At 38.0% G+C, this 18,889-nt stretch overlaps 1 protein-coding gene across 1 annotated transcript in view; it reads left to right on the top strand.

The window, feature by feature from the left end:
- Window positions 1–18,889, top strand: part of ODAD2 (outer dynein arm docking complex subunit 2) — a 199,402-nt gene that overhangs the window by 145,856 nt on the left and 34,657 nt on the right. Inside the window, exons 18-19 of the mRNA XM_016211753.2 lie at window positions 3,149–3,337; window positions 4,550–4,771. Of these exons, the coding sequence (XP_016067239.2) occupies window positions 3,149–3,337; window positions 4,550–4,771 (411 nt within the window). The remainder of the gene's footprint in view (window positions 1–3,148; window positions 3,338–4,549; window positions 4,772–18,889) is intronic.

Below are 18,889 nucleotides of genomic sequence, written 5' to 3'. Positions count from 1 at the left end.
GGGGCACGTGTAAAGGCATGGAGACATGTGCAAGTAGCACATTTGAAGACATGAAACTTTAAGGACTAATGCCTAAGCTGTGGTCCCAATACTGGCTGAAATTCAGACTCACCAGGAGAATTTTTAGAAATCCAGATGTTTTTTATAGCCCCCACCCCAGCCTTAATAAATCACATTCTCAAAGAATGAGTGTCAGGATTCTGATTATTAGTTCCTGTGGGAGCCCCTGGAATAGGGTGTGTGAGGGGAGTTGGAGAAGGGGAATCAAGGTGGGAAAGAGAGGCAGGGAAACCTGGGGCGCACTGTGAAGGGCTTGGAAGCCACGTGTGGGTTTGAGTTTTACCTGAAGAGCAGGGGGCAGTTATGGAAGGACTTGAGGGCTATGGGATGAGATGATCAGATTTATGATGCATAAAGATCACTAAGTTTACTAAAACATGGCCCCTGCGTTTATGAGGAACACAATCCAGTTTATGAAATTCAACAGCTTTGAACCTCAGTTTTAAAATCTAAAATGGAAATAATATCTACTTAGCATCTTTATTTTTAGGCTTAACTAAAAAAATTTATGCAAAGTGCGTCTATTTGGCACTCAAAAGATGTTAATGTCTATAATTTGAGAGCTAATTAGTGGACACTACACAGCTGCCATCATACATCAGGTGAGGTGGGATTTCTGTTCAACCATTTGTTTTTAGGTTCCTCCAGAAACCCTTTTCCTCTGCACACACCTAGAGCACTGGGACTGCCTTCCTCTGTCCCACTCCTTGCTCTTGCATGTTCTTAACTTGTTACAGTCTTTAAGCTGATGACTTCTGGATCTGCACAGCCAGCCTTGGTTTTCTTTCCTGAGGACCAAACCCATATATCCACCTGACTCTTGAATGTCTCCACATAAGTGCTTATGGGCACTTTATCCAAATTATGTGTTCTGACAGCAAATACCACCTTTCCCTTCCCCAAGAAAACAAAACAAAACCCGCCTTTCCGACATTAGCACCACTAGGTCAAGCCAGAAACATGGGAATCATCATCGAGTCATTTGTCTTTATCTTCTCTAATCAGCCCTCTAATCTGCCCCCTTCTCTCTAGGCCTAGACCATTACCTTCATCCAAACTATCCCTACATGTTACCTGAACCAGTGAAATAGCCTCTGAGTTCCCAGCACCACTCTTCGTCCCATCTTCAGCCCTTTAATCTTGAAAGAGCTTCCAAGAAACAAAATTGATAAAATCCCCTCCCCACTTCCCACCCCTCCACAATTGAACCTCTTCACTGGCTTTCAACTGCCCATAAAAGCAACTCCAAACTCTCTACAAAGGCTTATAAGACCCATCAAGATCTCACCTCTTAAGTCTCAGTCCCCTCCCCCCATTCTCTCTTTTGTGTTTTATGCTCTAACCATTGTGAACTAGGAAAAAGTCACCTTCTCTCTCACTCTCAGATCTATATTTCAGGATGGTTCCTCCACCCAGAGGCCCCCTGGTTTGTCAGGCCTTGGTTTACAAAGGTCCTGTTGGGAGGAAGTCCTTGAATCTTCACACCAGTTGAGGTTCCCCTGTTGGATGTATTTGCAGTATCTTTTGTTGTTGTCGTTGTTAATCCCCACCTGAGAATATTTTTTCCATTGGTTTTTTTTTTTAGAGAGAGAGTGGAAGGGAAGGAGGGAGGAGAAGGGAGAGAGAGAAACATCGAAGTGATCCGTTGCCTCCTGCACACGCCCCAACTGCCAGGATGAACCTGCAACCCAGTTACATGCCCTTGACTGGGAATCAAACTCGCGACCCTTTGGTGCGCAGGCTGACTCTCTAACCGCTGAGCAACACCAGCCAGAGCTATTTGCAGTATCTTTACCTCTTCTCCCTTAGGGTTGTTCATTAAACTTGTAATTTCTTAATGCCCATGTTCCCCACAGATTGTAAGCAACATGATAGCAAAAGGGCATACACAGTCAATCCATATTATGCACACGTTTGAATCACTTGGGCATTCACCTAATTGCTAACATTTTTTGTAACTAATAATACATAACTAAGAATCTTTTCAGGAATTTATCTACTTGCTAAAATTTTTTTGTAACTGCAAATTCAATATTCACGACACTTTTTTGATCATTCTTGGAAAAATTTGAGTTGCCCAATACTCATGTTCTCAGCTGAGGTCGAACAAGATAACGCTCTGCCTTCTTGTTTCAGCTCTCATACTGTTAATAAGCATGCATTTTTGTAGTCTACTTAGTGCCACATTTTTCACATTTTTGTGGGGATTTTAAAAATGACTTTACCATTTAAAATGGCCCACAAGAATAGTGCTAAATTGCTCTCTAGTGTTTCTAAGCACAAGAAGGCTGTAATGTGCCTTACAGAGGAAATATGTGTATTAAATAAGCTTCGTTCAAGCTTAGGTTATAGTTTGTTTTCCATGAGTTCAGTGTCAATGAATTAAATCAAGCCTCCGTCTACCCTCCCTATACCCTCCTCCACCTCCCCCACCCCCTTCCCCTTGAGTGTCAGCACACTGTTATCCATGTCCATGAGTTTTTCTCTGTTTTTCTTTTTTGCTCAATCCATCCACTCCCCCAAGCTGTCAGCCTGCTCTCTATGAATCTGTCTTTATTGTGCTTGTTAGTTCACTTTGTTCAATGATGTGTAATAGAATTGTACCCCTGAAACCTGTATAATTTTGTTAACCAGGGTCACCCCAATAAATTCAATAAAAAGGAGAAAAACAAAATATGAAATAAGATGACTTTAAACAGAAAAAACAGCTTTGCAGGAACCTAACCCTGTATTTCCCTTAGGAATATTGGGTCAGTATTCAATTATTTCACTTTATGATGATTTTATAGAACATAACTACTGCAAATTATAAGATTCAACTGTATTTTGTTAACCTCTACATCTCTAATAGTTAGCACACTGACTCATATAATAGTTGTTCAATAAATATTCATTGAAACGGATTTGTGTGTATGTATGTCTATATACATACATACTTTATACATAAATACAGAGAAATTATGAAAAATATAGAAATAAACTGAATTTGTTTTTAATGGCACAGGTCTACTTTACAGCTTTATCATTACTTTTTGCTTTTAAAAATGCTAAATTTATTATTGGCATCTTTATTTTTGTTCATTTCTAGGATGCTGGAGAAATGGTTCGTTCCTTTGTTGGTGGTTTGGAGCTTGTTGTCAATTTACTGAAATCAGATAATAAAGAAGTTTTGGCAAGTGTATGTGCTGCTATTACCAATATAGCAAAAGATCAAGAAAATTTAGCTGTTATTACAGATCATGGGGTTGTCCCTTTATTGTCCAAGCTAGCAAATACAGTAAGTAATATGTCTTTTTTATTTTAAATGCATATTGCCATAAGATATGGTGTAGAGGCAAAAACAATGTGTTTTAAGATCAGACACCTGGGTCCAAGTTTAATATCCATCACTTATGAAGTATAAGATTTTGGTTCATTCATTTCATTTCTCTGAGACTAATACATGTTAAAGTATCTTTTAAGGTAACTTTAAAGTACAGTGCTATAATTTTCACATCATTATTATTATACTTAAGATAATTGTTCATGCCAACTTTAGAAATTAAATGTGCCTCTCCCAGCTTAGCAAGCTTGGATTGACTGCATTCTTGAGCTAGGAGACTTTGGCAGTCACTGTACTGTTTATCCAGAGCTGTGTCAGATAGAATAAGTGACCTTGAGAGATGAGGACTTCATCATGACCAGGGGTGTCTGAGCATAGCCTGGACCACCACCACTTGGCAAAAAAGTCATAGAGCAGAAATTCAATCATTGGAAGGATGCTTGGTCTGGAAAGGCCAGCTAATACTGAGTTCCTAAGACTATCCACCAGATTCAGGTAAGGACACCAAGTTGTTGCCTGAATCAAGAGAACAGTACAATTCATAAACAGAAAACTGTATCCTTATATAATTAATTATCCTTGTACAATTAGTTACACACAAAGAGAAGGATATAATGTCATAAAGAATACAGAAAGGAAAATGGCAGACTCTAAACACATCATTGTTTGCTGCACTTTCTTCTCCCTCTTGGGAAGCAAGGCATATTACTGATGTCGCAGTATTCCTAGGGTGATGAAGTATAATTAACCCACTTATTCCAGTAAGTAAAATGCTCCCTTAAGAATGTCCTAGATTCCTTAGTTATATTTATTACTAAACCACTTGTGTATCTGTAATTCCTTTTACTCAAAAGGAAACTGAGCCTTGAGTAAATAATAATAATAATAATAATAATAATAATAATAATAATACCAGGCAAATAACTAATGCCAGCCCCGGATCACCTTTGAATTCATTGACAATGTTCAGTTCCTAAAATGAGAATTTAGGATTGAAACATGGTCCATTGGTGACCCACCAAAATACTAGTTCCCTTCAAGACAGCATCTGAGTAGCTAGCTAGCCATTCTCTCTGCTGTGACTATTGGCATCTTACTGTGTAATAAATGTTTAGTGCATAAACATGATCTCACAGGATCATACCACCACTCGTTTCCTTTATGCAGAATAACGATAAACTCAGGCGTCATCTAGCAGAAGCCATTTCCTGCTGCTGTATGTGGGGCAGAAACAGAGTGGCCTTTGGTGAAAACAAAGCAGTGGCTCCACTGGTGCGTTACCTGAAATCGAATGACACCAATGTGCATCGAGCAACAGCTCAAGCCTTGTACCAACTCTCAGAAGATGCCGATAACTGCATCACCATGCACGAGAATGGCGCAGTCAAGGTACAGCTGGTTGGCTTTGTGGTTTCGTCCAAGTTAGGCAAATGTAGTCTGGAAAGAAACTTAAGTAACGTTACAATTTTACTGAAGGGGGTATTTGGACAAACAAACCTGCCTCCTTGTTGGGTCATAGCTGCAGGTGAACCATATGTTATCATGGATTATGCTGTAGAAGAGTTGCATGGAGGGAGAATTTTTCTAAATCAAAGAATATAAAATGTACTCAGTAAAATATGTAATCATTTGTAATTTGAACTTGATTAAAGGAAATATACAGTGTATGAACAATCAATGGTATTAATAATTCTATTTAATGCATTACTTATTTAGTACTTTAATAATAAAATGTAGGAACCAACTGAACGGCAAAGGAACTGACTGAAACAGCAACTAGTCGGCAGTTTGACAGTCTGAACCATAATCGGAAAGGACCATTTCAAACACATATTTTTTTCAAAAATATATCTGTGCAGCAAGTTTTCTGTGCCTTTAACCAATGGACAGGTAGGAGAGTTTCTGCACACAGACTGTAATGTATCTATGTATTACATAGTTCACTTGCAGCTATGACCCACCTATAACACATGGTTCACCTGCAGCTTCTGAGTGGAATCTTTTGATGACAATAAATATAAAATACTTAGGAGTACAAGAACAGCTTACATATATTAGGAAAAATTGATTTAAAGTATTAGCTCTTTTCTATAGCTTATTTCATTGTACAACATAATTTTACTATTTATTACCTCAGTTGGAGCCTATGATAACATATTTACATTTTGAAATGCATGCCCAAAGTGGGCTTAATCTTTTAAGCAAGCGTTAATAAAATCTCTAGTTAATCATTAAGATCTGGTCAAATTTATACATGCCGAATATGAAACATCTTAGGAGGATTAAGACTCTTAAAATGCCAGTTGATAATTTTTTGAAGTGATTATTTTAACTTATCTTTCAAATCTATCATAGTTTAACATGATGTTAACTTTTCTGAAATTAAACTCAGTTTACAGATAAGTGCGTCAAACTTTCCATTATAAATCTGTTCTTACAGTACATAAGTTAAGTCAAATTTGTTTCTGACAAAAAGCTGGCATAAAAAGCACCTTTTAAACTAAGCACTAATTTTTCAAAGTAAATTATAAAAAATATATTGGAATGCTAACTCCACATTGCTAAAGAATTATAAATGTTGTCACTTCTATGTGATAATGGTCACACTTCACAAAAGAAGACATTTCTAATTTTAAAGTTACTGTATACATTCAGTTCTTGAACAAGACTTATATAGCCTAACATGCCATAAGTATACAGTTTAAAAAATGAAACTATAACATTTAATTAGTTTGGTAAAGTATCTGACATATAACATGTGTTTAGACAATTGCCAGTTGCTTTAAGAAGAGAATATCTAAGTTACTCAAAATTTTAAAATTTAATGAGGTTTGCATGTTACCATTCAATTGACATAAATGCCAGGTGTATGTGCAACTCTGTTACTTCTTCTAATGCAAGTCAATAGATAATTCAGATAATTTATGAATTGTATTCTGCTATGAAACATGTTGAAACTGTGTTCACTCACCCACACAGCTTTTATGTATTAGAAAAAGAATGCAATAAGAATGATTAGGGTGAGGGGACAGGAAAGAGAAAGGCAAAGAAAGGGTTTGTTGTGCTCTAGACCCTTTTCTGCATCATTTTATGGTGTCTTGAGGGTCTCTCTGTCTTGTCCGGTTACATTCCTAACTACCTGCTGTTTCTACTGGAGGATAACTGGAAAGAACAGGACTATTTTTTCTTTTTTACTGTTACTCTGTGGAGGCAGGTCCTACCATGGGCTTTCCCTCTTGGGGCCATGGGGAACAGATAAGGACCCACGTCTCCCTTCTCTGGTTTTCTTCAAGGAGGAAAAAAAGTGGCATACTGTGTTTATGTAGAAAAAATTGAGGTTTGGTAGTTGCTTGGATCTGGAGAATAAAGGACAGGGTTGAGTCAAAAATGACTCTAGGTTTTGGGCTAGATGAAGAGAAAGATTTCTTAGCCAAGATAATGCAAGAAAATAGTTGGCACAGTAGGGTGGTTAAAATACCTGCAGTGAACATGCCACAGTGTGTCACTGCTAACATTTCTGATACCAAATGCATATAAACTTTATCCACTACTTGGGCAGATCCCTGTTGTTTTTATTCCTAATTGCTACTAAACCTTTCAAGTCAAATACTTACAGTGTTATTTCCCAGGTCTGCAAATATTCCTGCTGCAGCTGCTCATGAGCAATGTTGACAGGCTCTTTGACAATTACCAGACTCATCTTGTCACCCTGTTCATAAGTAATTTATTCCAGAGTTAGCTTCCTTCGTCGTTCAGTTTCCTCAACAGCAGTGGCTGATGTCATGCAATGTATCTGTGTCATGCCAACTTATGTTTATTCTATAATAACGGTGAAGAAGCAGGATTGGGGGTCCGGGATAGATTGAGTTCAGTTTCTAATGTGTTCAATTTAAATGGTCTGTTTGAATTTTTGGTCAGAGCAGTGCTGTCCAGTAAGAATGTATTGTAAGCCACATATGTAATATTAACTTTTCTAGTAGCCAAAGTTTAAAAGAAAAAAAACAGGTGAAATTCATTTTAGTAATATATTTAATTTAACCTAATATATCCAAAATATTATTTCAACATATAGTCAATATGAAAAATACTAATATTTTACTTTTGTGTGTGTATATTAAGTCTTCAAAGTGTGTTTTACAATATATCCCAATTTGGACCAGCCATATTTCAAGTTCTGACCAGTAGCTAGTGGTTTTCTTATTGGACAGCACAAGTCTAGGGAAAGGAGAGGAGAAAATTCAGGAAGTATCAGTGAAGAGGTATTAAGACACCAGTGAGGGTGGGTAAGATGCTTTTGGTACAGAGTTTAGAGAAGCCTGGGAAATCTCTACATTTTTACTCACAGAGCATGAAAATTAGGAAGAAGAGCTGTCAACGTAAACTCAGGAAGTTACTAGGTTATCCAGGTGTTCTAGAAGCCAAAGAAAGAGTAACTTTCCAAGGGATTTGTGTTCAAACACTGCTAAGCAGTCAGCAAGGATTTCCTGATTCTGTTATGTTGAAAAATAATCCTTGTGTTCGAGCCTTTGCTAGTAAGAGTCTCTTCTAGATGAGTCAACAAATCCCCTGCTCTAGGAAGTACAATGTGATAGAAATAATCCAATCCTTATTCCCTTTTTGATTGTACACAGACCTCCTCAAAAATATCAGCACAGGGTCTTGTGTCATTACAAAACCTTGTGAATGTGGATGCAGAGCTGTTGGTAACTTTATTGAAAATATTGAGAAGTCTAGGAGATGTACCAAAGTTACTTGCTAATTATAACAAAACTGTAACATAGGAAAGTAATATGGGGGGAAAGAAATTGCAGGAAAAACTGAGCAAGACAAACCCTGTCCTAAGACAGAAAAAAGTGATTGAATAGAAGATGAGGAGCACCTATAGAAGGCATTAAGCTCCCTTCCCCGTGGTGACATTGGGTTTGTTTTTGCAAATATCTATACCAGGCAAGTGAAAGCTACATTATGGCCCATAACTTTCTGGAAGGCAGGAGATTTAAGAAATTGCAGAAAATATAGCCAGAAGTGGGTCCAGGAGTGAGTGAGGAGAGAGCATTTCCATTTGGGTGGAGCGAAAGGGTTGCCTTGGCTGACTCACAGACTCAGCACATGGAGTGTGTTCCAGAGAACCTGGACGATGACCCCAGGAGCAAACACACCTCATAGCTTTTGAAGCCTGGCTTAGGAAAAGAAAATATCGCTCAGACTTTAGAGGCTGAGATCACCCAGGATTTCAGTGTCTTTATATGTAGTCTATATGCATACTTAATGTTTGATCGAGCTATAATATTTTCTATTAATTGAAGCTCATAATGTGCCTTTGTGGTATGAGAACTTTCCTCACATTGCAGATATTTCCTGGGGTGCTGGGGATTGTGCACTTGGTGGGAATTAAATTACTTTGTAGGACTATTAGGTATCAGTGACTATTTAATGATACCACATAGAGAGCCATATACAGACTTGTTTCTAATTGACTTTTTTTTTAAATTACATTTTTTCCTTTAAAAAATTGAGAAAGAAATTTATGATTACTTTAAGGGTTTCATTAAATGAGAGTTCAGTTTATCATGCTTAACTTAATATCAATACACATATCAAATATTTTCCTTATTTCATTTTTATTTTTTAATTTAGAAATGTAATAGCTTTATTAAGGTATAATTGACATGCACATGCATATATTTAAAAGGTAAAATTTAATAAGTTTTTACACATGCACGTGCACACACACACGTACATCCAGTAAGCCCTCCTTCTTGCCCCTCTCTGTCCCAAGGGCAACCACTGATCTGCTTTCTGTCAATATCAATTAGTTTGCATTTTCTAGAATGGAACATAAATAGGATCATATAGTATGTACTTCTTTTTTTGTTTGGCTTCTTTCACTCAGCGTAATTATTTTCATATCCACCTATGTGCTCACATGTGTCAGTAGTGCACTCGTCTGTTGCCGAGTAGCGTTCCACCCCAGCTTGTTTATCCCTTCATTGCTGATGGCATTTGAGTTCTTTCCAATTTGGGGTTATTGCATATAAAGCTGCTGTGGACTTTCATGTACAGGTTGTGGTGCGGACATGCACTCTCACTCCTCTTGGGTAAACAACTGGGAGTGCCCGGCTGGGCCGTATGGTAACTCTATGTTTAACTTTTTAAGAAATTGCCAAACTGTTTTCCAAAGTGGCTGTGCCATTTTACATTCCTACGAGCCATGTATGAGAGCATCCTTACCACCACTTGATATGTTCAGTCTTTGTTATCTTAGACATTCTAATAGGTGTGTAGTGGTACTTCATAATTTCAATGTCATTTTTTCTAATGACTAATAATGTAGAACATCTTTTTATGTGCTTATATGTCCATTTTGGTAAAGTGTCCAAATTTTTTTGTCCATTTTAAAATTGGGTTTTTTATACTGAGAGTAGAAGACTTGAAGATTTTCTTGTTTAAGTGGTGGTTTGGAATAATAATATGAAATATGTAAAGACTTAGAAAAGTTATAATGATCACATGTTCTGATCCCAAATCAGGAATTTTAGCTATTTATATAAAAAGTTTATAAGGGTATAAAAATTAAATCACATTTATACATTTTACATATATTTAATATACACCTAAATCAATTTTGTAGAAAATACTAAAACTATGTCAAATTTGAATGGTTAATAAAGGCCATCATAGAAGGAATATTTCAGTCCTGTTGGATTCCTTTTCCTAAGTGTTTCTGTTAGAGTGTACTCCTTATCCAGCACTCCTCACACTTTACTGCAGGTATGAATCATGTGGGAATCTTGTGAAAATTCAGATTCTGAGCCAGGAGGTCTGGTGCCAGGCCTGAGATTCTGCATTTCTAAGAAGCACCGTGGTGCTGCTGCTGCCTTCTGTCAGTGACCCACTCTGACTACTAGCAAGTTGCCTCCAGGCCACAGGCAGCTTTGTCTCATTTACAAGCATTAGCTATTTTTCTGCTGACAGGAAAAACGGTTAGGAAGCACTGTTCTAGAAGACATGTAGCATATTCTTTGATATCCTTTCAAAGGCAATAAAATGAATTGCATTGGCCAGGGGCCTGGCATACTGTCTCAGATCTTATATTTCTATTTGCAAAGCTTACAGCTGTGAAGGTGGTGTTTTAAATAGGACATTTGTCTCTATGCATGCTTGCTCGGCTTCACTGCAGTGAATTTACCTTGCTTCTGCTAAGTTCCCACTGTCCTGCTCCCAGCATAATAAACTTCCCTCCCCTCCTTGAAAGCTAAAGGGGAGTAAAGTTGAAGAAGAGAGTATACCAAAGGAACTAGGTAATAATGAAAGTCATATACTTTTAATTTATTCAGCTTCCTATGTGGCAGATACTATTCTAAAAGCACATTTATGCATAGTCTTTCATTGAATCTTTTCCATTATCCAAAGAGATGGGTGTTATTATTTTCATTTTACAGATTAAGAAACTGAATATCATAGAGGTTAAGTAACTTGTTCCAAATCACCCAGGTCATAAGGAAAGGACCCAAGAAATCTAGTTCCAGGGTCTGTTCTCTTAACTCCCACTGCCAGGTAAACTTGAAGTACCCTGAGGCACAAGTGTGGGGTGGGCATGAGTGTTTAAGGATATGTCTGAAGGACTAAGTCTGGTTGAGAAACTGCTTTAGGAGGCAGAGAAGCTGCTTGGGAAGGCACAAAGCAGAATGGGACTTGGTGGAGAACATACTTGTTTTACGGTGGAATGGTTCCTGTTCTTGCTGCCACAGCCCTCCCATCCTCTCTTGAAAATACATCCTAAATGTTCGATTTCTCTCCTTACTTTTCATGATTTTCCAGCCTCTCTTACTGCCCTTGAAGATTTTTCATACTCTTAACTTATGCCAATTAAATATTATTACTAGTAAGAGTTACAGAATATGAAGTTAAAGCCAAATAATTTTGTGATTTAAAAAAATTATTTATATTTCTATCTTCACATAGACTTTAATAAGGGTAGCTATATTTTCCAAAGGTAAGTTTAGAGTCTTGTAATAGGTAAGTGGAAAAGGTTGAAATTTAGTCCAAAGCTCATGTATTCTGGTTTTTTAGTTTCAATTTTCTTAATTCTAAAAATGGCAAATATATACCCCCCCACACATAGAGCATAAAATACCACTAGTATTAACTAAATTAACTAATATTAACCTTTATATATCATTACCTTTCCCAATGAACTCAGCACACGTTTTCTATCTGCAAACCCTTTTCTCTTCATTCTTAGACTAGATGCACCTGTTCCAAAATGCTTTCTCAGGCTTCCTGGGCTAACTTAGGTTATCCCTCTGTTACTCTTCATTCAGTGCTGTTTGTTTCCTTCATAGCATTCAGGACACTTAGTAATTATTTTGTCCATTTACTTGTGTTTTGGACCAGGCCCTTCTTATACTCTCCGCGAGGGTTATAAGATTCTTTGTCCTACTGCCCCCTGTTCTGGCAATGGTGAATAGAAGGGCAGGTTCTGCCTGTGTGAGAATCCGTGTACCATATATTTATTCCGTTCCTCTATTTTATTATTTTATTAAATTTATCTTTAATGTTGAAAGTATTACAGATGTCTACTTTCCCACCCCCACCCTCCATTGACCCCTTTTTTCCTGCACACTCCAGCTCCAGACCTTCCCCATACTATTGTCTGTGTCCATGTGTTATATATAAATGCATATAAGTTCTTTGGTTAATTTCTTCCCACCCACCCACCTCCGCTTTCCCTCAGAAAGTCATCAGTTTGTTCCATGCTTCTATGTCACTGGATCTATTTTGATCATCAGTTTATTTTGTTCTTTAGATTCCACAGATGAGTGAGATCATGTGGTACTTGTCTTTCTCTGACTGACTTACTTCACTGAGCATAATAATTTCCAGGTCCCTCTATGCTGTCTCTTTAAAGGGTAAGGGATCCTTCTTTTTTACAGCTGCGTAATATTCCATGGTATAAATGTCCCACAGCTGTTTTATCCACTCATCTACTGATGGGCGCTTGGGCTGTTTCCAGATCTTAGCTATTGTAAACTGTGCTGCTATGAATATAAGGGTGCATATATTCTTTCTGATTGGTCTTTTGGGTTTTTTAGGATATATTTCTAGAAGTGGGATGGCTGGGTCAGATGGCAGTTCCATATTTAATTTTTTGAGGAAACTCCATACTGTTTTCCACAGTGGCTGCACCAGTCTGCATTCCCACCAGCAGTGTACTAGGGTGCCCTTTTCTCCACATCCTCGCCAGGACTTGTCACTTTTTGATTTATTGATGGCAGCCATTCTGGCAGGTATGAGGTGATATCTCTTTGTTGTTTTAATCTGCATCTTCTCTCATCTGATTAGTGACTTTGAGCATTTTTTCATATGTCTCTTGGCCATCTGTATGTCCACTTTGGAGAAGGTCCTTTGCTCATTTTTAATTGGGTTGTTTATCTTCCTTTTAAGTTGTATGAGTTCCTTAAATATTTTGGAAATTAACTCCTTATCAGATGTGTCATTGGCAAATATGTTCTCCCATATAGTGGGCTCCCTTTCCATTGTGTTGATAGTTTCTTTTGCTGTGCAGAAGCTTTTTATTTTTTTTATTTTTTATTTGCTATTTTTTAATTTTTGTTTAAAACATTACAGATATCCCCTTTTCTCCCCAATGACCCATTGCACCCCATCCCTTCCCCCTCCCTAGTCCCTCTCCCCACCATTGTCCGTGCCCTTGGGTTGTGCATATATGCATATAAATTCTTTGGTTACTCTCTCCCCCTCCACCCACCCACCCTCCTCCATCCCTCTGACATTCATCAGTCTCATCTATGCTTCCATATCATTGAATCTATTCTGTTCATCAGTTTATTAAGTTCTTTAGATTCCACATATAAGCGAGATCGTGTGATGTTTGTCTTTCTCTGCCTGGCTTATTTCACTTAGCATAATATTCTCCAGGTCCATCCATACTGCCCCAGAGGGTATGAGATCCTTCTTCTTTACAGCTGCATAGAAGCTTTTTATTTTGATGCAGTCCCATTTGTTTATTTCCTCCTTTCTTTCCCCTGCCCTAGGAGATATATCGGCAAACATATTGCTGCTGCAAGAGATGTCTGAGATGTTGCTGCCTATGGTTTCTTCCAGGGTTTTTATGGTTTCACCACTTCCATTTAAGTCTTTTACCCATTTTGAGTTTATTCTTGTGGGTGGGGTAAGTTGGTGGTCTAGCTTCATTTTTTTGCATGTACCTGTGAAATATGCCATTGCTAATTTAATAGGCATTGCATTTAATCTATGGGTTGCTTTGGGTAATATGGACATTTTAATGATGCTAATTCTACCAATTTATGAACACAGTATGTTCTTCCTCTATCTCTTTTTGCCACGTCTAATAGTTTTCCAAGTACAGGTCTTTTACCTCCTTGGTTAAGTTTATTCCTAAGTATCTTAATTTTTTGTTGCAGTGGTAAATGGGATTTCTTTTAGTTTCTCTTTCTGAAAATTCATTATTGGTGTATAAAAATGCCATCAATTTCTGAGTGTTAATTTTGTATTCTGCTACACTGCTGAATTCATTTATTAAATCTAGCAAGTTTTTTGGTGGAGGTTTTAGGTTTTTCTTTGTACAATATCATGTCATCTGTGAATAATGCCAGTTTTACTTCATTTTTTCCAATTTGGATGCCTTTTATGTTTTCTTCTTGTCTGATCACTGTGGCTAGGACTTCCAGTACCATGTTGAATAACAGTGGTGAAAGCACACATCCCTGCCTTGTTCCTATTCTTAGGGGAAATGGTTTTAGTTTTTGCACATTGAGTATGATCTTGGCTTTAGGTTTGTCATATAAGGCCTTTATTATGTTGAAGTATGATCCCTCTATTTCCACTTTGCTGAGAGCTTTTATCAAAAAGGAGTGTTGGAAAGGAACCCCACGGTCTGGAAAAACATATTTGCCAAGGATGAATCTGATAAGGGGTTAATTTCCAAAGTGTACAAAGAACGCATAGCACTCAGCAAGAGGAAGACAAACAACCCAATTAAGATATGGGCAAAGGACTTAAATAGACACTTCTCCAAAGAGGACGTACAGATGGCCAAGAGACACATGAGAAAATGCTCGGCGTCGCTAATCATCAGAGAGATGCAAATTAAAACCACAATGAGGTATCACTTCACACCTGTCAGAATGGCTCCATCAACAAATCAACAAACGACATGTGCTGGCGAGGGTGTGGAGAAAGGGGAACCCTAGTACACTGCTGGTGGGAATGCAGACTGGTGCAGCCACTATGGAAAACAGTATGGAGGTTCCTCAAAAAGTTAAAAATGGAGCTGCTGTTTGACCCAGTGATTCCACTCCTAGGAATGTATCCTAAGAATCCTGAAACATTCATCAGAAAGGATATATGTACCCCGATGTTCATAGCAGCACAGTTTACAATAGCTAAGATCTGGAAACAGCCCAAGTGCCCATCAGTAGATGAGTGGATAAAAAAGCTGTGGGACATTTACACCATGGAATACTACGCAGCTGTAAAGAAGAAGAATCTCGTACCCTTTGGGACAGTATGGATGGTCGTGGAGAATATTATGCTAAGTGAAATAAGCCAGGCAGAGAAAGACAAATATCACATGATCTCACTTATATGTGGAATCTAAAGAACTTAATAAACTGATGAACAGAATAGATTCAATGACATGGAAGCATAGATGAGACTGATGAATGTCAGAGGGATGGAGGGGGCGGGTGGGTGGAGGGGGAGAGAGTAACCAAAGAATTTATATGCACAACCCAAGGACATGGACAATGATGGGGAGAGGGACTGGGGAGGGGGAAGGAACAGGGGGGAACGGGTCATTGGGGAGAAAAAAGGACAGCTGTAATATTTTAAACAAAAATAAAATGTAAAAAAAAAAAAATGAGTGTTGGATTTTTTCAAATGCTTTTCCTGCATCTACTGATATGATCACGTGATGTTTGATTTTCAGTTTGTTTATGTGATGTATCACATTTATTGATTTGCGAATATTGTATCAGGCTTGCATCCCTGGAATAAATCCCACCTGGTCATGGTGTTTGATCTTTTAAATATTGCTGCATCCGGGTTGTTAATATTTTGTTGAGGAATTTAGCATCTATGTTCATCAGGGATATTGGCCTGTAATTCTCTTTCTTTGAAAGGTCTTTATCTAGTTTTGGAATTAGGATGATGCAGGCCTCATAAAAAGAGCTTAGAAGTGTTCCTTCCTCTCGGATTTTTTGGAATAGTTTTTGGAGGATAGGTGTTAGTTCTTTGAATGTTTGGTAAAACTCTCCTGAGAAGTTGTCTGGACCAGGCTTTTATTTGCTGGGAGTTTTTTGATTACTGCTTTAATTTCATTAGTTGTTATTGGCCTATTTGGGTTTTCTGATTCTTCCTGACCCAGTTATGGAAAGTTTTATTTTTCTAGGAATTTGTTCATTTTGTCCACACTGTCCAGCTTGTTGGCATATAGTTGCTCATAATCATTTCTTACAATCCTTTATATTTCTGTGGTGTCAGTTGTTACTTCACCTCTTTTGTGTCTGATTATGTTTATTTGGGGCCCTCTCTGTTTGTTTCTTGATGAGTCTGTTTAAAGGTTTATCAATTTTCTTTATCTTTTCAAAGAACCAGCTCTGGGTTTCATTGATCTTTTGTACTGTTTTTTTTTTAGTCTCTATGTCATTTATTTCCACTCTGATCTTTATTATTTCCTTCCTTCTACTTACTCTGGGCTTTTCTTATTGTTCTTTTTCTAATTCTTTAAGTTGTAGGGTTAGATAGTTTATTAGAAATTTTTCATGTTTTTTGAGGTAGGCCTGTAGTGCCATGAACTTCCCTCTCAGGACTGCTTTCACTGTGTCCCGTAGATTTGGGGTTGTTGTGTGCTGATTTTCATGTTTCCAGGAATTTTTTTTTCTTTCTTGATTTCATTGGTAACCCATTCATTCTTTAATAACATGCTATTTAGCCTCCTTGTGTTTGAATATTTTAGAGTGTTTTTACCATAGTTGATTTCTAATTTCCTGCCATTGTGATCTGAGAAGATGCTTGAACTTGTAGAGACTTGTTTTGTGTCCTAATGTGTGGTCTATCTTTGAGAATGACCCATGTGCACTTGAGAAGAATGCATATTCTGCAGCTTTGGGGTGACATGTTCTGTAAATGTCAATTAAATTCATGTGATCTAGTGTGTCATTTAGAGTCACTGTTTCCTTGTTGACTTTTTTGTCTGGAAGACCTACCCAGTAAAGTCAGTGGGGTGTTAAAGTCCCCAACTATGACTGTATAGTTGTCAATCTCTCCCTTAAAGTCCTCCAGAAGTTTTTTTAATATATTTAGGTGTTCCTGTATTGGGTGCATATATGTTTATCAGAATTATATCCTCTTGTTCGATCGATCCCTTTAGTATTATCTAGTGACCTTTATTGTCTCTTGTTATGGCCTTCAGTTTGAAGTCTATTTTGTCAAATATGAGTATTGCTACCCCAGGTATTTTTTCATTCCCTTAGCATGGAAACATTTTTTCCATCCCTTTACTCTCATCCTATGTGAGCCTTTTGTTCTGAAGTGGGTCTCTTGTAGATAGCATGTTATTGGGTCATGTTTTTTTATCCATTCAGCTACCCTTTTTCTTTTGTTTGGAGCACTTAATCCATTTACATTTAAGGTTGTTATTGGTAGGTACTTATTTATTGCCATTTTAATTCTTTATGACTATGTGTCTCTTTCTCTCTCTGTCTTCTTATTATTACAGCAGTCCCTTTAACATTTCTCACAATGCTGGTTTGGTGGTGATTAACTCCTTTAGCCTTTTTTTTTTTTTTTCTGGGAAGCTCTTTATTTCGCCATCTATTTTGAATGATAGCTTTGCTAGATAGAGTAGTTTTGGTTTCAGATCCTTGCTTTTCATGACTTTAAATACTTCATGCCATTCCCTTCTGGCCTGTAGAGTTTCTGATGAAAAATGTTGACAACTTTATGGGAGCTCCTTTGTAGATAAAAAATTGCTTTTCTCTAGCTTCCTTTAAGATTCCCTCTTTGTTTTGAAATTTAAAAAAAAATATGTCTTTATTGATTTCAGAGAGAGGAAGGGAGAGGGAGAGAGGGAGAGAGTGATAGAAACATCAACAGTGAGAGAGTCATTGATCAGCTGCCTCCTGCACACCCCTCACAATGGATCAAGCCCACAACCTGCGCATGTACCCTGACTAGGAATTAAACCACGGTCTCCTGGATCATAGGTCAATGTTCAACTGCTGAGCTACACCTGGCCAGGCTGTCTTGAATTTTTGGCATTTTAATTATGATGTGTCTGGGTGGGAGCCTCTTTGGGTTCTTCTTGCTTGGGACTCCGTGTGTCTCCTGAACTTGTGTGACTTTTTCCTGCACCAGGTTAGAGAAGTTTTCTACCATTATTTCTTCAAACAGGCTCTCTATCCCTTACTCACTTTCTTACACTCCTACGATGTGAATATTATTATATCGATGTTGTCCCACAGCTCTCTTAAGCTGTCCTCCTATTTTTTAATAGTTTTTTCTTTTTGGTTTTCTGATTGAGTGATTTTTTTTCTACCCTATCTTCTAATTCACTGATCTAATCCTCAGCTTCCCCTAATCTGCTCTTTATCCTTTCCAATGTGTTCTTTATTGCTGCTATGTCATTCTTCATATCCAACTAGTCCTTTTTCATAGTTTCTATACCTTTTCTCATGCTGTAGAGCATCCTTGTAATCATTATTCTGAACTCTATGTCTAATAAGTTTCTTATCTCCATTTCATTTAGCTCTTCTTCTGGAATATTCACTTGTTCTTTCATTTGAGGCTTGTTTATTTGTCTCCCATTTTGGCTGCCTGTTCAGGATTTTTCTATGTATTACGTAGATCTACTTTGACTCCCCAGTCTTTCTGTAGGGTCTCTGGTGCAGGACAATGTCAGATGCTGTTTGTGACTGGCCTTGAGTACCCTGTTTGGAGCGTTTAGTGATCCACAGCTTTTGGGTATCTCTGCTGGTGCTAGGTGCATTTGGAAAGGACCAAGATTTGCACCAAGGTCTGCCTTTCCTAGCCCTGGGTCCAGAATCATATCAGGCAAAGACTCAACGCATTCGGAGATACACCTCTGCCTGCAGGCTGATTGTTATTCTAAGTCTCTTAATGAGCCTCAGGCTGTAGACCACAAGGCATGAACTCCACAGGGTGGAGTGAGAGGTTTTGCAATAGGGTAGGGCAATTGCTCTCACCCCAGGCAAAATCTGCCTGGATGGTAAAGGTCTTCCTGAGAAATATGTCCTCTGCAGTATGGGGGAATGACTCAGCACAGGAATCTGAGCTCTCTCCCTAGAGCCGCCAACTCTGGATTCTCCTCACACAGCATTAGTCCACCCTCCCTCTGCTGGAGCCCAAAGTGAGTGGCTTCACACAAAATTTTGTGTGTTGGCCCTTTAAGAGAGTGCCTGCATTTCTAACTGTCTTTTCCTGGCAGACAGAAACCCCTGCTGC

This window comes from Miniopterus natalensis, chromosome 1 (genome assembly GCF_054644295.1).
Source record: "Miniopterus natalensis isolate mMinNat1 chromosome 1, mMinNat1.hap1, whole genome shotgun sequence".
NCBI lineage: Eukaryota > Metazoa > Chordata > Mammalia > Chiroptera > Miniopteridae > Miniopterus > Miniopterus natalensis.
This window is presented reverse-complemented; position numbering and strand designations above follow the sequence as displayed.